Consider the following 18,480-nt stretch of genomic DNA (forward strand, 5'->3'; position numbering starts at 1 on the left):
CTAATCATGAGCTTTATTCAGAAAATATGGCCAATCCAGACCCCCAGCTCGTCCTCAGAGAAGCTGAAATGATCTAGAAAAATTCACTGCAGATCAAATTTAAAGCCTAGCAGTGGGCTCTCCTGGTGGAGCAGTGGTTAAGAATTGGCCTGCCAATGCAGGGGACATGGGTTCGAGCCGTGGTCTGGGAAGATCCCACATGCTGCAGAGCAACTAAGCCCGTGCGCCACAACTACTAAGCCTGCGCTCTAGAGCCCGCGAGCCACGACTACTGAAGCCCACACACCTAGAGCCTGTGCTCCACAACAAGAGAAGCCACCGCAATGAGAAGCCCTTGCACTGCAACAAAGAGCAGCCCCTGCTCGCCACAACTAGAGAAAGCCTGCGCACAGCTACGAAGACCCAATGGAGCCAAGGATAAATGAAATAAAATAAAATAAATTCATTAAAAAAAAAAAAAGACTCGCAGCATCCTGAGTTAGCGCCTTCAAAGGAATATTCTGGGGGAGCTGTGATATTGGAATTTTCAGGTATTGCAACAGATCCCTGCCATCCCGCCACTGCCCCGCCCCGCCCAGGCTGAGGAAATGCAACACGTCAGCCTGATCTGCCCCTCTGGATTGGAGTCAGAGGAGCCAGAAGGTACTCCTCGTCTAGTGCTGCATTTTACAGATGGGAAGCAGGCTCAGAGAGGGCCATATGGCAGGGTAGTTAGAGAAGCCAGGTTGGGATCTCACTTAGGGAGAATCCTTTGCAATTTCAGGAAATTCTTAGCCCCGGAAATCAGTCCATAGCCTGGGTCTATGGGCACAGAACCAGAAAGCTGGCCATCTTGGGCGGCTGCAGACCTTGGCCAGAGCCCAAGTAGCCAAAGCCTGGAAGTCAGTCTCCGATGCCTTCCTCTCCTGGTTTATTTTAGCCAGATGTTTGTTTTAGAAGTAGGAGTTTATTAATAATAATGGCAGGCTGCACGTGTCTAGGCCTTTATTCTTTTCAAAGAGGCTCCCATAGGTCATCTCATTGGATCCCCACAATCCCTCAAGGTAGGAGGGCTGGGGTAATTGTCCTTGCTTCACACGTGAGGAACCTGTGGTTCAGAAGGTTTAAGTGACTTTCCCAAGGTGACAGAGGCTAGGGCACTGCTAGAATTTGAGGAGTTTGCTCTCTGTTAATTCAGTTAAAAAAAAAAAATTTTTTTTTTTGGAGTGTCTCTTACCTGCTGAATGCTCTGCTGGGTGCTGGGGTCACAAGGATGACCTGATATGGTCCCTGGGCTGGAGGAGCTAACAGTGTGATGGGGAAGGCACACATGGCAGATGAGAGAAAGGAGTGGTGAGGGGACTTTCTGGGGTGGTAGAAGTGTTTTATATCGGTAGGGATGTGGGTTGTATGGGTGTTTGCATATGTGAAGACTCATTCAAACGCACACTTACGATTTGTGATTTTCACTGTAAATTTTACCTTAAAAATGCAGAAAGTGGAAATGCTCTGCCTAGCATAGCATAGCATAGCATACACTATGCCTAGTAGGGTCTTGGTGGGGCTCAGCTGTCCAGAAGCGGGCCAGGGGTTGACTAGGTGGCCCATGGATATAATTCCATCTTTGCTCCCAGGGTATGGCTGAAAAGTTTTCCCACGGAGTCTGAAGAGTCAGATGGCCCAGTGGCCTGATGCCCAGAGCACCCAGGGAGGACTAAGGAGGAGGTCAGGGGTTACTGCACATTTCGAGGAGGGGTATTTAGGCTGAGTCTGTAGGTGACCAGTTGGTCAGAGGAGGGTGGACACGTGGGGTGGTTTTTAAGCATTACTCAGGAATGGAGTGTAGTCGCTCAGTGTTGTCCGGGTGGAAAGGAGTAGAACCAGGCTTTGAATTGCTTCCCTTACCCAAGGCCCCATCAGTGGGCCTTGGAGAAAGTCATGCTGGTTGGAATTTTCCAAGCTGCTTCCCAAGAAAGGAAAAGTCCTCTTACCACTGCATCAAGGGACCATGTCCTAATCCTGATGCCTCTTGTCAGCTGACATTTGCCAGGGTTTGCCTGCTGTGCAGGGCTCTCTCCATTCAGAAGCAAAAATGGAAGTGTGGGCCACTTGCTGTCCTGCTCACTTCCGGAAGGCCTAGCATCTGGGCGCAGACACTGGCTGGTCTGTTTTCCTCTGAATAAAGACAAGAAGGGTGGGACTTCCTTGGTGGTGCAGTGGTTAAGAATCCACCTGCCAATGCAGGGGACATGGGTTTGATCCCTGGTCTGGGAAGATCCCACATACCGCGGAGCAACTAAGCCCGTGCGCCACAACTACTGAAGCCCGCACGCCTGGAGCCCGTACTCCGCAACAAGAGAAGCCACTGCAGTGAGAAGCATGTGCACCGCAAGGAAGAGTAGCCCCTGCTCACCACAATTACTGCTCACCACAACTAGAGAAAGCCGGTGTGCAGCAACGAAGACCCAATGCAGCCAAAAAAAAATTAAAAATAAAGAATAATAATAAAAAAACCCGAGAAGGGTGAGGAGTTCCAGTTCTAGCACCGGCTTTGAGGCCAGACCAGCCTAGATTAGAATCCTGGTTCTGCTACTGAACTAGCAGTGTGACTCTGGACAAGTTACCTACCCTCTCTGAGCCTCCGGGAGACTTCATCTATTAAGCGGCATAATGACAAATAGTTGTGAAGACTGAACGAAGTCACGTTTACAGCACTGAGTACATAGTAAGCACTCAAGGAAGAGTAGCTGTTACAGCTTAATCCAGGCCAAAAATCTTAACAGTTGAGTGGGTTGTGAACACTGCCTTGCTCTCGCCAAGTTTTCGGCAGAGTACTGTTGTTAGTTTCCCGAATACCCGCCCCACTTCTAGGTTCGTTTCAGAGCCGAGTCTCCCCCGTGGCGGGGGTGGTGGGGGGAGGGGGAGACGACTATTGCGAGGGGCGGGCTCAGCAGCGCCCCCAGCCAGCTCAGGCCCCGCCCTCTGATTCGCTCTGGGCGGCTTTTAGCCGCTCACGTCGGGGGCGGGAGCGGGGAGGGCAGGGCAGGGCAGGGCAGGGCGGCAGAGACAGTGGCCGGAGCAAGCCAGCAGGGCGCAGGCAGGCAAGTAGCGCTTGGGGTCTGACCACTCGGCGCCTGGGCTCCCCCTGTAGGGGTCGGAGGGGCTCAGCTGGTCGCGGGCCCCCTCCTCTGCGCGCCCGGCTCCCCTTCTTCTCTTAGGGGCGCAGCCGCGTGTCTAGTCAGGTCTCCTCATTTCCCGTAAGGAGGGGCGGGAGGGGGTGAGTCAGTGCTAAAGAGATGCTTTATCTTCCTCCATTTGGGACAAATTGAGCGTACCTGCTGGGGAGACCGGAGAGGGAGGAAAAATGAGCCTGTTAAAAAACAACTTTTAGAGTCTGGTTACCAGATAATGTGATTAATAACGTTAGTTATTGTTAGAGTTCCAAGGCGCTAGAGAGTCCTAGACTCTTTTAATTGACCTGCTCTTCTGTTTCGCTGTTAGTTTGCAAACGTCTCCCCCACCCCGTACCCACCCCGTGGTGATGGGGCCACCTTTTTAGCCAGGTGAGGCTCCAGTGTAGAGAGAGAGCAGTGACTCCCATTCATGCTTGTGCCCTGCGGAGTCCAGAGTCCTAGAGCCACCCGGGTTTTGCCCCAGTGCAGACCAGAGTCGACGAACCTCGCTGGGGCCGAGTGGGGCAGGGCGAGGGCGGGGCGCGGAGAGATGATCTGGGGTTTAACTTTCCATCCCTTCCCTCTGCTAAACCGTGAAGGGAGAGGGAATTCAGGCATTGCTTCGGGAGGTGCTGGGGTCCCATGGTAAATTCAGTGTTGGCAAGAGAAATCCATCTAGGTTTATTGAGCGTCTATAATTTGCTCATTAATTATACCATTTCATTTAATCTTCACTTTTGTCTTCATGCCCCTTTTACAGTTAGGGCACAGGGGGGCTCCAGGAAGTTAAGTCACTTGCAGGAGGAAGCAGAGCCAGTAAGTAGCCAAACTGTCCAACTCTTTCCATTCTGCCATGTTATCTGCCCAACCAATGGCTCTCGTGAGGACAAGACCCTCTCTTTAAGGCCATGGAGACAGTCAGGGGCCAGCTAGCGTTTGTGTTCTTTGAAGAAGACATTCAACTTATCTTGTTCTGGTCCAGAAGTTCTAACACATGCATTGATTCGGTTCCACTGCTGCCCCCTGGGTGGGGCCTGACCCTGAAGGCTGAGCCTTATCTCTGACTAGCCTGTTGATTAACCCTGGGCCAGGCCTGGCTTGTGTCCAGGACAGGCGGGACAGATTTCTGGGCTCCGCTGCATCCTCTTGCACGGACTCCACAGGGCATGGAAGCTTCCCGTGCTCTGTCTCGTGCTCCCTGTGTAATCACAGGCAAGTCACTTGTGCTCTCAGGGCCTCCATATTCTCCTCTGGAAAGCGGACAAACGAGTTGGACCAGACTAGCTCCAGGGCCTTACGATGTGATGGAGGCAAGATGGCCCCTGGGTTGAGCCAGAACCAGGCTTATTTTTATTGCTGTCCCTCAGAGCACCCTGGGCCGAGACTGTGTGATGACAGTCAACATCTGGTGAGTGAGAAGCTGAGCAAGGGTAGATTTGAGAGGCATCCAGCATGCAGGACACAGCAAAGAATGTTTTCCCGGCCTCAGCCACTCCCCGGGAACAGAGCTTTAACAACGGCAACAAAAAAAATCAAATGTATGCATTCAGGCGAGGAGAAAGGCAAGTCGAGAAGGAGGAAAAAGTGGTTCAGAGCCAGTGACCCTACCCAGGAAATGTGACTAACCCAGCAGAGGCTGGGGCCAGGCAGACGTGCCTGCCTCAAGCCGGTGAGCGGGGAACGTAGGCAGTCTTGGCTTTCCTGTGGTTTCCCTCGCAGGTCCCAGACTCAGAGCTGCCAGCCCTGGCTTGCAGCCGGTGGAGGCCACTGTGATGGGGCTCCAAGCTGGCGTCGCCTCCACCTCCCTATGGGGGTCTCTGAGGAGCCAGCCTGGCCGCACTCCCTGCTAGTCCCCTATGTCGATCTCCTCCATCAGGGACTGTCTGCCCGCCCAGCACAGTCTACCCTTTCCTGCCCTCGGCACCAGCTGGGGAAGGAGCCCAGGGGTGGGGTCGATGGGTGGGAATATCAGAAGATAGCAGAGGGAAGGGAGAGGCTGCGGTGTCTGTGTGTGTGTGGGGCTGGCTGGAAGGAAGTAGAGCCTGAAAAGCAGAAGTGGGAGGAAGCAGAGCTGTGGGGAGAGTTGAAAGTGGAGGGAGGCTCGGCGGGGGATGGTCTGGCCGGGACTCCCTTAGGTGGGCAGGCGAGGGCAGAAACAGAGGCTCACGTTTCTGGAAGCCGCTTTGTCCAGGACTGGTGTGCCCCACCTGCCGTCCTTTCCAGTCACTGGAGCCTCAACTGCCCGGGCAACGGGTGGATTGGGCTCAGCATACGGATAAGGAACTCCTGGGCGGGGGCTTGTCCTGGCTTGTGGTGCCCAACCTCCTGACAGAGGCCACCGCACTGAGTGACCGGACACCTGAAGGTCCTCAGCCAGCCTGGAGGTGCATTCAGATTTGATGATACTTGTTCCTAAGACAGGATGGTGGCGTGATGGTAGATAGGTGGGCTGGAATGGCTGGGGTGGGGGTGGGCAGGCCTCACATTTGAATTTAAACTGTGTGGCACGGTCCATTTTTTTTTTCTGACCAGGATCGAAGCCGTGCCCTGTGCAGTGGAAGCGTGGAGTCTTAACCACTGGTGGCATGGTCCATTATTTTGCAAATTCAAGAAGACCCCAGCCCACAGTCCAGCCAGCTGCCTGGGGTAGGGTAGGGGTGGGTGTGGGAGCGAAGGTGGAGCCAGGAAAGGGTAGGAGTCCTGCTTGGTGTCAAGGGAGAGAACACTGGCCGAAGAGCTTCCAGGCAAGGCCTCTGGACCCAGCAGCTCCTGCAGATGTCCAGGTTCCAGGCTGGGAGGAGCTGGTGTCATTTCAAGTGCTGACACTCACCCCTTTCTCTTTGTAGGGGAGAAGGGTAGGGGCTGTTGCATTTCACACCCAAGGGCAAACCGGGACTGTGCGGTGAAGGGACCTGTTGGGAATCAGTGGACTCGGGATCTGAGGAAGGCACAGATAGCGGGGAGGACCTGTCATTCTGACAGCTGGCAAGCACTGCCGCAAAGGTCTGCATAACTGACCCCCCCCACTTCACAGTGTGTCCTCAAAGCCCGGCTCCTTCCTGAGTCAGGACCTTGGGACAGCCAGCAGGGCAAACATCCTGCCCCTACCCCTAGCCTCTGCTTTCTGCCTCCAGGGCTGCTCCTGCCTGTTGATTTTCCTGTGCTATCTCTTTTTTTATTTTAATTAATTTATTTATATTTATTATTTTCTTGGCTGCATTGGGTCTTCGTTGCAGCACACAGGCTTTCTCTAGTTGTGGTGAGCAGGGCTACTCTTCGTTGCAGTGGGCAGGCTTCTCATTGCGGTGGCTTCTCTTGTTGCGGAGCACGGGCTCTAGGCGCGCAGGCTTCAGAAGTTGTAGCATGTGGGCTCAGTAGTTGTGGCTCGCAGGCTCTAGAGCTCAGGCTCAGTAGTTGTGGTGCACTGGCTTAGCGGCTCCACAGCATGTGGGATCTTCCTGGGCCAGGGCTCGAACCCGTGTCCCCTGCACTGGCAGGTGGCTTCTTAACCACTGTGCCACCAGGGAAGCCCTCCTATGCTACCGCTTAGGCTCCATCTGGTCTAATAACTGGAGAAAGTCCAGTTAATCAAATACATTCTCTGAGCGCCTGCAGGGTTCCAGGCACAGTGTAAGGTTCCAGCTCGATCCAAAAGGGCAAAATATGCCTCCTCCTCAAAAGGCCTTTATAGTCTAGTTGGGGAGATGGCCAGGCCCATAACCCAGCACACTGTGGCAGGGTGGGAAAAAGTAAAGGCTTTAACGTAAGAGGTACAGAAGCAGCTGCCTTTTGAGGTGGTAAGTTCCCCATCACTGGAAGTGGTGGAGAAGAGGAGGGTGAGGGATGTACGGATTGGGAGGCAGATGTGGAAGAGGATTAACTAGGTACTAAGCCTCCTTCTAATGCCAACATCTGTGATTCTGTGACATTCCCCACGTAGGGGAAGTTTGTCTGCGGTCCCTTGCATGTGATGGCTTCCTGCTCCTCCACCCCATCAGCTAGACCTTGAGACTCGCATGGGTTGTTCTTTATTTCTGTGTCCTTCTGCCCTCATTTTGCCCAGTACCAAGCTCCCAATATAGACCCTGAATGGAATTGAATAGACCCTGTTGTGGGCTGCTTAAGGAATGCAGGGGTACCGGGCATGTCACCTGCTCTGGTTGAGCGGTCAAGTCATGCTCCAAGACAGCCTGTAAGCAGGAAATGAAGGGTGTGCTCCTAGGTGAGAGGGCTGGGAGAACTCCCAGAGAAGGCCGAGGCCACCCAGTGTCCTAGAAGCCTCCTCAGATGGCTGCGGCTTGAAATGGGCCCAGAGGGGTGGTGGGGTTTGGATGGATGTGAGGTGGAGCTTCACACTGAGGAAGCTGAGGAGCTGTGGGCTTGGGCAGAGGAGCTGGAGGGAGAGGAGTGACAGGCCGATGGCAGTGGGCGCTTGCGGGGCAGAACTGTGAGCAGAAGGCTGGTGGGCATCTTTACAGTCATCTGGAACTTCTCCAACACTGACATCCGGGCTCCACCCTGGAGAGTCTGGTTTTTATTTTTAAAGAATCAATTTTATTTACTTATTTATTTTTGGCTGCGTTAGGTCTTCGTTGCTGCGCGCGGGCTTTTCTCTAGTTGCGGCGAGCGGGGGCCGCTCTTTGTTGCAGTGCGCGGGCTTCTCACTGCAGTGGCTTCTCTTGTTGCGGAGCACGGGCTCTAGGCACGCGGGCTTCAGTAGTTGAGGCACGTGGTCTCAGTAGTTGTGGTGCACGGGCTTAGTTGCTCCACGGCCTGTGGGATCTTCCCGGACCAGGGCTCGAACCCGTGTCCCCTGCATTGGCAGGCGGATTCTTAACCACTGCGCCACCAGGGAAGCCCCGAGAGTCTGGTTTTAACTGGCCTTGGCATTGGGATTTTTTTAAAGCCCCCAGATGACTCTGATATGCAGGCAGGTGTGAGATGCTGGTCTGGACAGAGTTAACTGGCAGCATAAGAACCACCTAGAACATAGTTCAAAATGCAGATGCCCATCCTCACTCCAGACCCGTGGAATCAAAATCTTCAGGCCCGGGCCTCGATGTTTTTATAAGATCCCAAGGTAATTCTAACCGGTGGCCGGGCTGGAAAGCCAAAGTGATGAGGGCCAGGCCGCCAACCCCTCTCACCTAAACACTGCACTGGCCTGTAGCCTCACAAGTGAGCTGCCTGCTTTTGAGTTATGGCCTGAGCTCTCAGGTCGGGACACAGAACAAAAAAATATGGGAATCCTCTGGCAGTCCAGTGGTTAGGACGCCACACTTCCACTGCAGGGGCGCGCGGTTCGATCGGTGGATGGGGAACTAGGATCCTGCATGCCCTGTGACACGGCAAAAAACAAAACAACAGTAGACAGCTGACAGCTGGCCCACTTGTTCACGCCCTCTCTGTCCACGAGCTCTCCTCACTGGCTTGGTCTTGGGGGTGGCCACGTCACCACTTCAGGCCTGAGTCGCAGGCTGAGCTGTCCGTTACAGGGGATGTGGGCACAGCATGTGACCCTATGTGGGATGGAGAACCATTAAAGGTTCCCTCCTCCAAGCCTCCCCCTCACTGCCTCCCCTCTACCTTGGGGAAGTGTGGTTACAAAAAATGCCTTCAGCTATGTTTTAAGTTAGGAAGGAAAAGGAAAGTCAGTTTCACCTGGTATTTTACACCCATGGCCACTGCTCCTGTTTCCCCCTCTGTTTCCTACTCAGACTCAACTTCCTCTGCTCTCCCCGTCCATCCCCCAAAGATTGCCCTTTGCCCTTCCTGCTTCCCCAGCCCCCAAGAGTCTCCTAATGGTGCCTTTTAACCCTGAAGTTCCCCAGGTCCTTCCCTTGCACCACTGGGGCTCCCTGTTAGCTGCACAGCATGAACTGGGTGGCAGTGCTTGCTGGTGTGGGCTCTGCATTTGCAGCCAAAGAAAGAAACCCTCTAGTCATGGGAACGTAGGAAAGAGTGAGTGAAGCTATGGCTACTACACTTGTGAAATTTTTTAAAAGATAGTATTTTTTTAAAATGCTTGCCTTTAGCACTTTGTTTTTTCCCTGAATAACTTCTGTCCAAAACAGGTTGCTCTTACTGACCTACAGAATAAAGATGATATTCATCATCCTGGCATTTGAGGGGAGCTGGGCATACAGAAGTGATAACCTGAGACACAGACGTAGAGAACAAACGTAGGAACACCAAGGGGGAAGGGGGGGGTGGGATGAATTGGGAGATTGGGATTGACATATATACACTATTGATACTATGTGTAAAATAGATAACTAATGAGAACCTACTGTATAGCACAGGGAACTCTACTCAATGCTCTGTGGTAACGTAAATGGGAAGGAAGTCCAAGAAAGACGGGATATGTGTATACGAATAGCTGATTCACTTTGCTGTACAGTAGTTACTAACACAACTTTGTAAAGCAACTATATGCCAGTACAAATTAATTAAAAAAAAAAAAAGAAGAAGAAGAAGTGATAGCTGATGCCTGGGAACGGGGTGGGGGCGGAATTCCCTAGGGAGGGGGTTTAGTATTAGAGAAGGCACTAAGTCTAATGTTAGCTGTAGCTTTTTTTGTTTTTCTGAGATTTTTTTGTTTGCTTTTGGTAGATGCCTTTTATCAGGTTAAGGAAGTTCCCTTCTATTCCTAGTTTGCTAAAAGCTTTTTTTTTTTAATCAAAAATGGATATAGAATTTTTCTAAATAATTTTTCTGTATCTACTGAGATGATTTTATGTTTGTTCATGTGGCTTGTTAATAGGGTGGATTACATTGATTTTCAGATGTTAAACCAACTTTGCATTCCTGGAGTAAACCCTGTTTAGTCATGATGTTTTATCTTTTTATATATTTCTGAACTCCATATGCTAAAATTTTGTTAATATTTTTTTCCTGTGTTCATGAGGGATCTTGGTCTAATTTTCTTTTCTATAATATATTTATCTGGTTTTGTTATATCAGGAAAATGGTGGCAGCATGGGATGAGCTGGGAAGTGCTGTCTTGTTTTCTAGAAGAGTTTGTGTAGAATTGGTATTATGCCTTCCTTAAGTTTTTGGTAGAATTTATCTGGACTTGGAATTGTTTGGAGGCGGGGGAGTTTTTAAGTACAATTTCAATTTCTTTAATAGATATTAGATGGTCATCTCTTTTGTTTCTGTATTGGAAATTTGCATCTTTTCTTAATCAGTTTGTCTAAAGGGTCATCAATTTTATTGATTTGTCCAAAAACCAGCTTCGTTGATTTTCTCTATTGTTTTGGTTCTTGGTTTATTGATTTTAAGTCATTGACTTTAGACTTTTCAAATATAAGCAGTTATTGCTTAGAGAGATGTATCCCAGCCTCATGCAACGCCCAGAGTTAGGAGTTTGGAAGCAGAAGAGGTCACAGCAAGGGGAAGACACCGGCCCAGGGCCAGAGACTCCTAGTGCTTTTCACTAGTCACTGTGTGATTTGGGACCTAGACTCTCTGAGCCTGAGTTTCTTTGCCTGCATAATGGAGCCAGGGATAATCTCCTCTTGAGCTCTTGGAGATGAATTAGTTGAGTATGAAAGCACTTGGCCACCCGGAAGGACCTCCCCAGACCAATATGAAGGCTGGTTATCATGACATTTGTAATAATAATGGCTTCTTCTGTCTTTCCAGATCCGGAGACCATGTACTCACCCATCCCCCAGAGGTAGGCTATGCACCCCGTTCCCTTCACCCCTCCCCTCTTCTCTTCCAAGGGCTGCCCCTCCTCACCCCCACACCGCAGTCCCCAGGCCTGCCCAGGTCTCTCTGCTCGTCTCCTCCACCACTTGTGGGCCTCGGCCACCACCAACCCTCCCCCCTCCCGCAGTGGCTCTCCGTTCCCAGCCTCGGTGCAGGATCCCGGCCTGCACGTATGGCGGGTGGAGAAGCTGAAGCCGGTGCCCGTGGCCCCTGAGAACCAGGGCATCTTCTTCTCGGGAGACTCCTACCTGGTGCTGCACAATGGCCCGGAAGAGCTCTCTCACCTGCACCTGTGGATAGGTAAGTAAGAGAGGGCTGGGAGGACTGGTGGGGGGACTGGCCCGGGCAGGGGTCGGGTCTGGCAAGGGTCTCACGGGCCGTGCCCTGCCACCTCCCACTCGCCCCAGGCCAGCAGTCATCCCGGGATGAGCAGGGGGCCTGCGCCGTGCTGGCCGTGCACCTCAACACCCTGCTTGGGGAGCGGCCTGTGCAGCACCGAGAGGTACAGGGCAATGAGTCCGACCTCTTCATGAGCTACTTCCCACGTGGCCTTAAGTACCAGGTTAGAGCCCACCTCCCGTACCCCAACCTGCGGCTGCTCTCAGAGTCGGGACCCCTTCCAGCTAGTCCTTACCCTTCAAAAGTCCCAGACCCACACGGGGCTGGGTCCTCCCCACCTTTCTGCCTGCCTCCCAGTGGGATGGGGTGTGGAGTGCTCGGGCCTCCATTCAGGCTGGCCATCTGGGCTGCAGGAAGGTGGCGTGGAGTCAGCATTTCACAAGACGTCGCCAGGGGCCACCCCAGCTGCCATCAGGAAACTCTACCAGGTGAAGGGCAAGAAGAACATCCGTGCCACCGAGCGGGCACTGAGCTGGGACAGCTTCAACACAGGGGACTGCTTCATCCTGGACCTGGGCCAGGTGGGTAGGCAGGGTTGACTGAGCATCCACCTGTGTTGGCACTGTGTGCGTGTGTGTGTGTGTGTGTGTGTGTGTGTGTGTGTGCGCGCGCGCGCGTGTGTGTTTTGGCTGTGTCTCGAGGCTTCTGGGATCTTAGTTCCCCAACCAGGATTGAACCTGGGGCCACAGCAGTGAAAGCACTGAGTCCTAACCACTGGACCCTCAGGCAACTCCCTGGCATTATGGGTTTTTTTTTTTTTAGGCAGAGGTCTTCTTAGAAGCCCATATGATTTACATTTATTTATTTATTTATTTATGGCTGGGTTGGGTCTTCGTTTCTGTGCGAGGGCTTTCTCTAGTTGCGGCGAGCGGGGGCCACTCTTCATCGCCATGCACGGGCCTCTCACTGTCGTGGCCTCTCTTGTTGTGGAGCACAGGCTCCAGACGTGCAGGCTCAGTAGTTGTGGCTCATGGGCCTAGCTGCTCCGCTGCATGTGGGATTCTCCCAGACCAGGCCTCGAACCCGTGTTCCCTGTATTGGCAGGCAGATTCTCAACCACTGTGCCACCAGGGAAGCCCCAGCATTGTGTTTTAAAAGGCCAGGGACCAGGAGGCCAGGGCAAAGGGAGAGGGGCTGAGAAGCTATAAGCCCATTCCAAGTGGGGTCACTGCAGCCATTACAAGACATCCCTGTATTTCTTAGGACAGAAACCTCCCTCTTCTGTCTGGCCATCGCCTCTAACACTGGAGCCTACTCTCTCCTACTCCTGGAGCCTTTGTAGCTCCGAGTTAAGCCACCTCCCAGCCCATGCGTTAATCACTTCGCTCATCCCTTCCCTCCGTGAATCTATGTGTCTGCTCTGAGCCAGCACGGGGACCACAAATTGCTCACCCAGGGCAGGCAGCCAAGACGGGCCTGTCACTGGCTGTAACCCATGGCAGGAGGTGATGAGGGCCCTCTTAGGGGCAGTGGCCTGTGCTGGGGGAGCTGGGGGCAGGGAGAGGCCTTCTAGCCCAAGCCCAAGCCATTGTCCCAGGGAGGCGCCATTTGACTGGACCCTCACGGAGGGGAAATGCCCTTCCAGGCGAAGATGATGGGTAAGCCGAGGCACTGAGACAGATAAGGGTGCAGACGTGCATGTCGACGGCAGGGAAGGATGTAGCCTGACCGGGACCCAGGGTGGGAACAGGAGCGGCAGGAGTGGAAACTGCTAAGGAGCTGAGATCCAGGGAAGGAGGAGATTGGTTCTCTGAGGGTCTGGACCGCATCTGTTGTGCTAAAGATTTGGGACAGGAAGAGCAACCCAGATGCTCTTTGAAAGGAGGACTGGAAGCAGTGAGATGGAGGCAGGGGACCCGCTCAGGAGGGGTGATGAGGGCCATGCCTGGCGGGGGTGCAGAGGTGTGTGAGATACTGGGCCCAGGGATGTCATTCACCCATTCATTCATTCAATAAGTGTTTATTCTAGGCCTAAAGATGTGCCCGTTTCTGTTTTGGCACTGGGCATACAGCAGTGGGCCAAGCCAAGCCAAACAAAACAAAACACTCATGCCCTAAGGAGGCTTACTTTCTAGTCAGGGAAGATAGATTGTAAACAAGATAAAGATGTTTCAATATATGACACAAGTAAGGTGGAGAAAGATGGGGATGCGGGGCAGAGAATCGCTCTTGCCAAAGACTGTCATTCCCGTCCCCAGAGCAGCCTTGGTTCCCCTCTGCCTTTTTTTTTTTTTTTTTTTTTTGCAGTACGTGGGCCTCTCACTGTTGTGGCCTCTCCCGTTGCGGAGCACAGGCTCCGGACGCGCAGCCTCAGCGGCCATGGCTCACGGGCCCAGCCGCTCCGCGGCACGTGGGATCTTCCCGAACCGGGGCACGAACCCGCGTCCCCTGCATCGGCAGGCGGACTCTCAACCACTGCGCCACCAGGGAAGCCCCCCTCTGCCTTCTTGATTGTCTTTGATCGTCTTGCCTCAGAGGGCAGTTCTGCGGACCCTGTGAAGGGCAGGATACAGGCAGTTGGCTCTAACCCGCGCCTCCCCACTTCCCTCCAGGACATCTTCACCTGGTGTGGTGCAAAGTCCAACATCCTGGAGCGTAACAAGGCGCGGGACCTGGCGCTGGACATTCGCGACAGCGAGCGGCAGGGCAAGGCCCAGGTGGAGATTGTCACCGATGGAGAGGAGCCTGCCGACATGATCCAGGTTGAGAGATGTGGGGAGGGTAGCTCTGCTTGGAAGCCACCGAGAGGGGCAGTGATCAGCTGGGGGCACGAGGGTGATGGGTGGAGGGCTGTGAGGGCGTCTGCGGTGCTGCTCAGGGCTTGGCTAACTCATTAGGTGCCTTGGTGGGATTCAGAGTCAAGTACTCCTCGGGACGGAGGGACTGGTGGCCGGGCAGGAGGACCTAGCCCTCCCCACCTCTGCTCGGCGCCCTTGTGCAGACAGAGTTTGTCCCACTGGGGCTGGTGGCCCTGGGTGTGATGGGTTGGGAAGGTCCAGGCTGAGTGCCCAGGAATCCCTGGAAACATGGCCTGCCCTGACCCCTGCAGGTCCTGGGCCCCAAGCCCGCTCTGAAGGAGGGCAACCCTGAGGAAGACCTCACAGCTGACCAGACAAACGCCCAGTCTGCGGCTCTGTATAAGGTGGGCGCCCCAGGCCTGCCCTAGGACCAGGCGGGGTACGAGCCTGGTGCTTGTGGGGCTGAAAGGAGGGGAGAAAGCAGTGGGAGGTTGGGCCAGGCACCAGGGTGGTTTATCCAGGGCTTGGAGTGAAGGTAGGATGGGAAGTGAACGGATGCTGGAGGAGATGAATACCACTTCGCTTCCGGCACATTCTTGGAGAAGGAGGTTTGAAACAAGCCCACGCTGTGCTTTGCTTTGTGGGATTCTTTACCTTCACTCGTAATTGGGAGTCTACTTAATTTCCATGGATTCTGGGGCTCTGTGAGGCAGTGATTGAGCCTGAAGTAGGGCTGGGGGTCGCCCAGGATTTGCCTGTAGTGTTGTTTCCTCCACCTCTGGTCTGCTGCTTGGCCTGGGGCGGCGGGTGGAGCCACAACGGGGTGGAGGTGACACGGCACTGCCCATCCTCCCCCAGGTCTCTGATGCCACTGGACAGATGAGCCTGACCAAGGTGGCCGACTCCAGCCCCTTTGCCCTCGAGATGCTGATACCCGACGACTGCTTTGTGCTGGACAACGGGCTCTGCAGCAAGATCTACATCTGGAAGGGTACGTGTGGCTTCTGCACCCCAGCCTGAGACCCCTGCAGCCGCTGACCGGGCAAGGCTTCCCGCGGGAGGACTCGGCTGACCCAGAGACGGCTGACTCAGGGAGCCTCCGCGGCTGTGGGTTTTCTCAGGGTTTCCTGTGCCCAGCCCAGGCGAGGGTTCTGCACTTTTAGCCTGCCTCCGAATCACCCGAGGGCCTGTTAACACCCATAGCTGGAAGCCACCCCTGAGATTCTGATTCACGAGGTCTGTACCAGAGCCTGAGAATTCGCACATCTAACCAGCTCCCAGCCCTTGCTGCTGGTCCAGGGACTGCGTGTTGAGGGCCACTGTCACAGAGCTCTCCTAGGCCTTTGGCTGCTGGGACCCCTGATCCTGCCATTCTGCCTTGGGGTGTGAGAGATCGATTTTAGATATGAAATCCCACCTTATGCAGTGGGTAGAGAACTGGTAGAACTTGTTTTTCCAAGAGATTGGGTTGGCTGGGAATGAAATACTGTTGTGTGGAAGCCTGTTTGCTAGATCCAACTCCGAAAATGTAACAAACCTCTGAGTCTCTGAGCGGTACCGGGAGCCTCCTTACTTCTCTGTGCTTGTCTTTTTTCTTGAACGTGTCTCACCTCCCTGCCCACATTATAAACCTCTTGAAAGCAGGAACCATATGGTCTCTAGTGTCCTGACGAGATAGCATGTGCTCAAGAAATATTTGTGGGGTCAACCAAGGCCAAGAGAAATTCCCACCCAGGAGGATGGAGAAGCGTTAGGTGTTCTAACTTGGCAGCTACTAGGCAGGAACACTCTTGCCTCAGGGAAGGGCCAGGAGTGGCAAGCAGTAGGGCAGCTTTCTAAGAAGTAAGGCGGTTGGGTGTGGGAGCATTGTGCTTCTGGGGCTGACTTTTCCCTCCTGCCTCTGGGTACCTTCCCACAGACCCAATGGGTGGGCGTGGTGCTCCCAGATGCCCACGGAAGTGTATTTAACCCCAAGCAAAGAACCAAGACACCGGGACTTCCCTGGTGGTCCGGCGGCTAAGACTCCGCGCTCCCAATGCAGGGGACCCAGGTTCGCTCCCTGGTCAGGGAACTAGATATCGCACGCGCAACTACAGAGCCCTCACGCAGCAACGAAGATATCCGGCATAGCCAAACAAATGCATATTTAAAAAAAAAAAAAAAAGAACCAAGAAGCCAGTGGAGAAACGGGAAACTTGGGAGCAAGGAAGAGAAATATTTCGTAGTCACAAAGGAAGGATACAGCACATTAATTTCAGACACGTTGTCGCTAACTAGATTTTCATAGCCTGGCTGGAGAGCCAGCCACAGTTCACAACATTGTCTCTTTGGGAAAGCACCTCCAGCTGGAGCCAGTTTGGTTAAAGGGACTGCCTGCAGGCAGGAAGGGAGGCTCTTAGTTGGCATAACTGTTAGGCCGATGTTGGCATCTGGCTTTGTGGGAGTAAGATTACAGTCAATCACATCCTTTTTTTTGTCCAGTTGCATTTTGCAAAACAACAGTTGATAACGGTGCAGTTGACAGACTCAAAAGGCGAGGGGCCCTGGAGTGGGAGAGAGGGGCCTGAGAGTCTGATGCCAGGGAAACATTAGTTCTCCCTGAATATCCCTAGGGCCCTGGCCCTAGTAGAAGGCTTTGATGATTGGAGCGGGCAGAGGGCAGTTTTCATCTGGAGCTGCCAGGTTGGGAGGGGCTAACCTCCCCCTTCCAAAGAGCCCCCTGAGTGTTCTTAGTGCCTCCTGGTCCATTTATTTTAAAAGGAGCCAGCTATTCTCTGAACCCCCTTAAGTCTCCTTGAGAGAAGTGGGGTGTGGGCTAGAGAGGATACCTTCTCTTTTACAAAATCTCCTCCTGGGAATTCACTGGTGGTCCCGTGGTTAGGATTCTGGGCTTTCACTGCTGGGGGCCTTAGTTCGATCCCTGGCCGGGGAACTTAAGATCCTGCAAGCCTCGCGGAGCGGCCAAGAAATAAAAAAAGGTCTCTTCCCTACGATCCAGGGCGCAAAGCTAACGAGAAGGAACGGCAGGCGGCCCTGCAAGTGGCTGAGGACTTCATCGCCCGCATGCGGTATGCCCCAAACACTCAGGTGAGGAGCCTCCCTTCCCCCCAGCGCCCTCCTCCTGGGGCTCTTCCCTGGCCTCCTGCCTCTCAGACTGGACAAGAAGGGCGGGAAAGCCTGGGGCACAGTCAGAAGCAGTCAGGCCTCCCTCCCAGACCCACCCAGTGGGAAAGCCCTTCTCAATCCTTCCAAGTTTTACAATACGTGATATTTTCTAAGAGGATGTTTGGGCAATGCTCCCCTGGGAGCCCAGCAAGTCGGGTGCACCTCTGGAGCTTGTGCACTTCCTCTGGGCCAAGGTCCCTAGCTGGTTCTGCCCCTTCTCATCCCAGCACGGCGACACCACAGGTCAACCTGATGGGAACTGATAAGGCTCATGTATAATTGGTGCATCTGTGAAACTGCACCTGAGTCCTTGAAGCAATCTGTTTTCTCAGCCCGTGTCCCTGTAATCTTTCTCGTCTCTTGGCTTATCTGGAGGAGCATCCCTGGCCTGGATGGCATATGGACTTGGGCCTGGTGCCCATCACCCTCCTCCCTGGCTCCGGCCCTCCCCGGCAGAGGCAGAGGTGGCAACCTTGTGAGCCAGACTCCTCCCTTGCTGATCCCACAGGTGGAGATTCTGCCCCAGGGCCGCGAGAGTCCCATCTTCAAGCAATTCTTCAAGGATTGGAAATGAGGGCGGGTGTCTCCCTGCCCCCACCTGCCCGCTTGCTTCTCCTCCAGCTTCCTGGTCAGTGCCGAGGTGCCCCCGCAGATGACCAATAAAGGAGACCAGTGCCTTCTGCCTGCACTGCCTGCCTTGGGCTAATTCTTCCCGCCCCACCTAGTCATGCTGGGCGGAGTAGGACCCAGGGGACAATTCCACAACCCGTGAGAGGCCAGAGCTGGCTTTGCATGATGAGGCAGAGGGGCCAGGAGTCCCAGTGGGCCTGGCAGGCACTGCTGTGAACCCAATAGGGAGGTGGCACAGGGCCAGGGCTCAGGATCACTTTCAGCCCGAGGTTCGGTTCAGTCTCACATTCCCAACTGGGAGAAGGTTGTGGCGGCGGGTATGGGATGCATCTCCATTCAAGCCAGTATTTCCTCAGGTGCCCCAATAGTCCACTGTAAGGCAGCTTCCAAATGATGTGTGATCAGCAAGCAAGAGCACAGCTCTACACCTCTGTGCAGGAGGCTGGCTTGTCACGTCGTTGCGTCGGGTATTCGGCTGACGAGCTCAGGGCCACGTGGGGCCGTGGGAAAAGCCCCAGACTAGTGTCCGAGGGTCATGGGGTCTGGTTCTCACCTGCCTCTGTTTGAGCCTGGGCAAGTTGCTTTTCCTCATCTGGGCCCTAGTTCATTCTCTCGTGTAACGGGGTAGTGGCTGGAAAAGCAAAGAGGCTAGGTAGCTAAATAGGCAGAGAATGGAGTAG

The 18,480-nt window shown here is 53.9% G+C and overlaps 1 protein-coding gene across 4 annotated transcripts in view; it reads left to right on the plus strand.

Moving 5' to 3' along the window:
• The window catches only part of CAPG (capping actin protein, gelsolin like), a 20,941-nt gene extending 3,083 nt beyond the window's left edge, over positions 1–17,858 (plus strand). The window contains exons 1-10 of one of the 4 annotated variants that reach the window (XM_089922905.1): positions 3,001–3,080; positions 10,800–10,833; positions 10,996–11,168; positions 11,276–11,430; positions 11,621–11,788; positions 13,820–13,969; positions 14,317–14,409; positions 14,864–14,996; positions 17,004–17,092; positions 17,679–17,858. In XM_089922905.1, the coding sequence (XP_089779031.1) occupies positions 10,811–10,833; positions 10,996–11,168; positions 11,276–11,430; positions 11,621–11,788; positions 13,820–13,969; positions 14,317–14,409; positions 14,864–14,996; positions 17,004–17,092; positions 17,679–17,744 (1,050 nt within the window). In that variant the 5' untranslated portion in view covers positions 3,001–3,080; positions 10,800–10,810 and the 3' untranslated portion in view covers positions 17,745–17,858. Of the gene's footprint in view, positions 1–3,000; positions 3,081–3,917; positions 3,969–4,348; positions 4,561–10,799; positions 10,834–10,995; positions 11,169–11,275; positions 11,431–11,620; positions 11,789–13,819; positions 13,970–14,316; positions 14,410–14,863; positions 14,997–17,003; positions 17,093–17,678 lie in introns of those variants that run through there. The other 3 variants (XM_022556118.2, XM_089922907.1, XM_089922906.1) reach the window with 3 other exon arrangements.
• Positions 17,859–18,480: the final 622 nt, after the last annotated feature.

The sequence above is a fragment of the Delphinapterus leucas genome, chromosome 13, assembly GCF_059928025.1.
Source record: "Delphinapterus leucas isolate spDelLeu-1000000601 "Yukka" chromosome 13, BTC_Dleu_Yukka2, whole genome shotgun sequence".
NCBI lineage: Eukaryota > Metazoa > Chordata > Mammalia > Artiodactyla > Monodontidae > Delphinapterus > Delphinapterus leucas.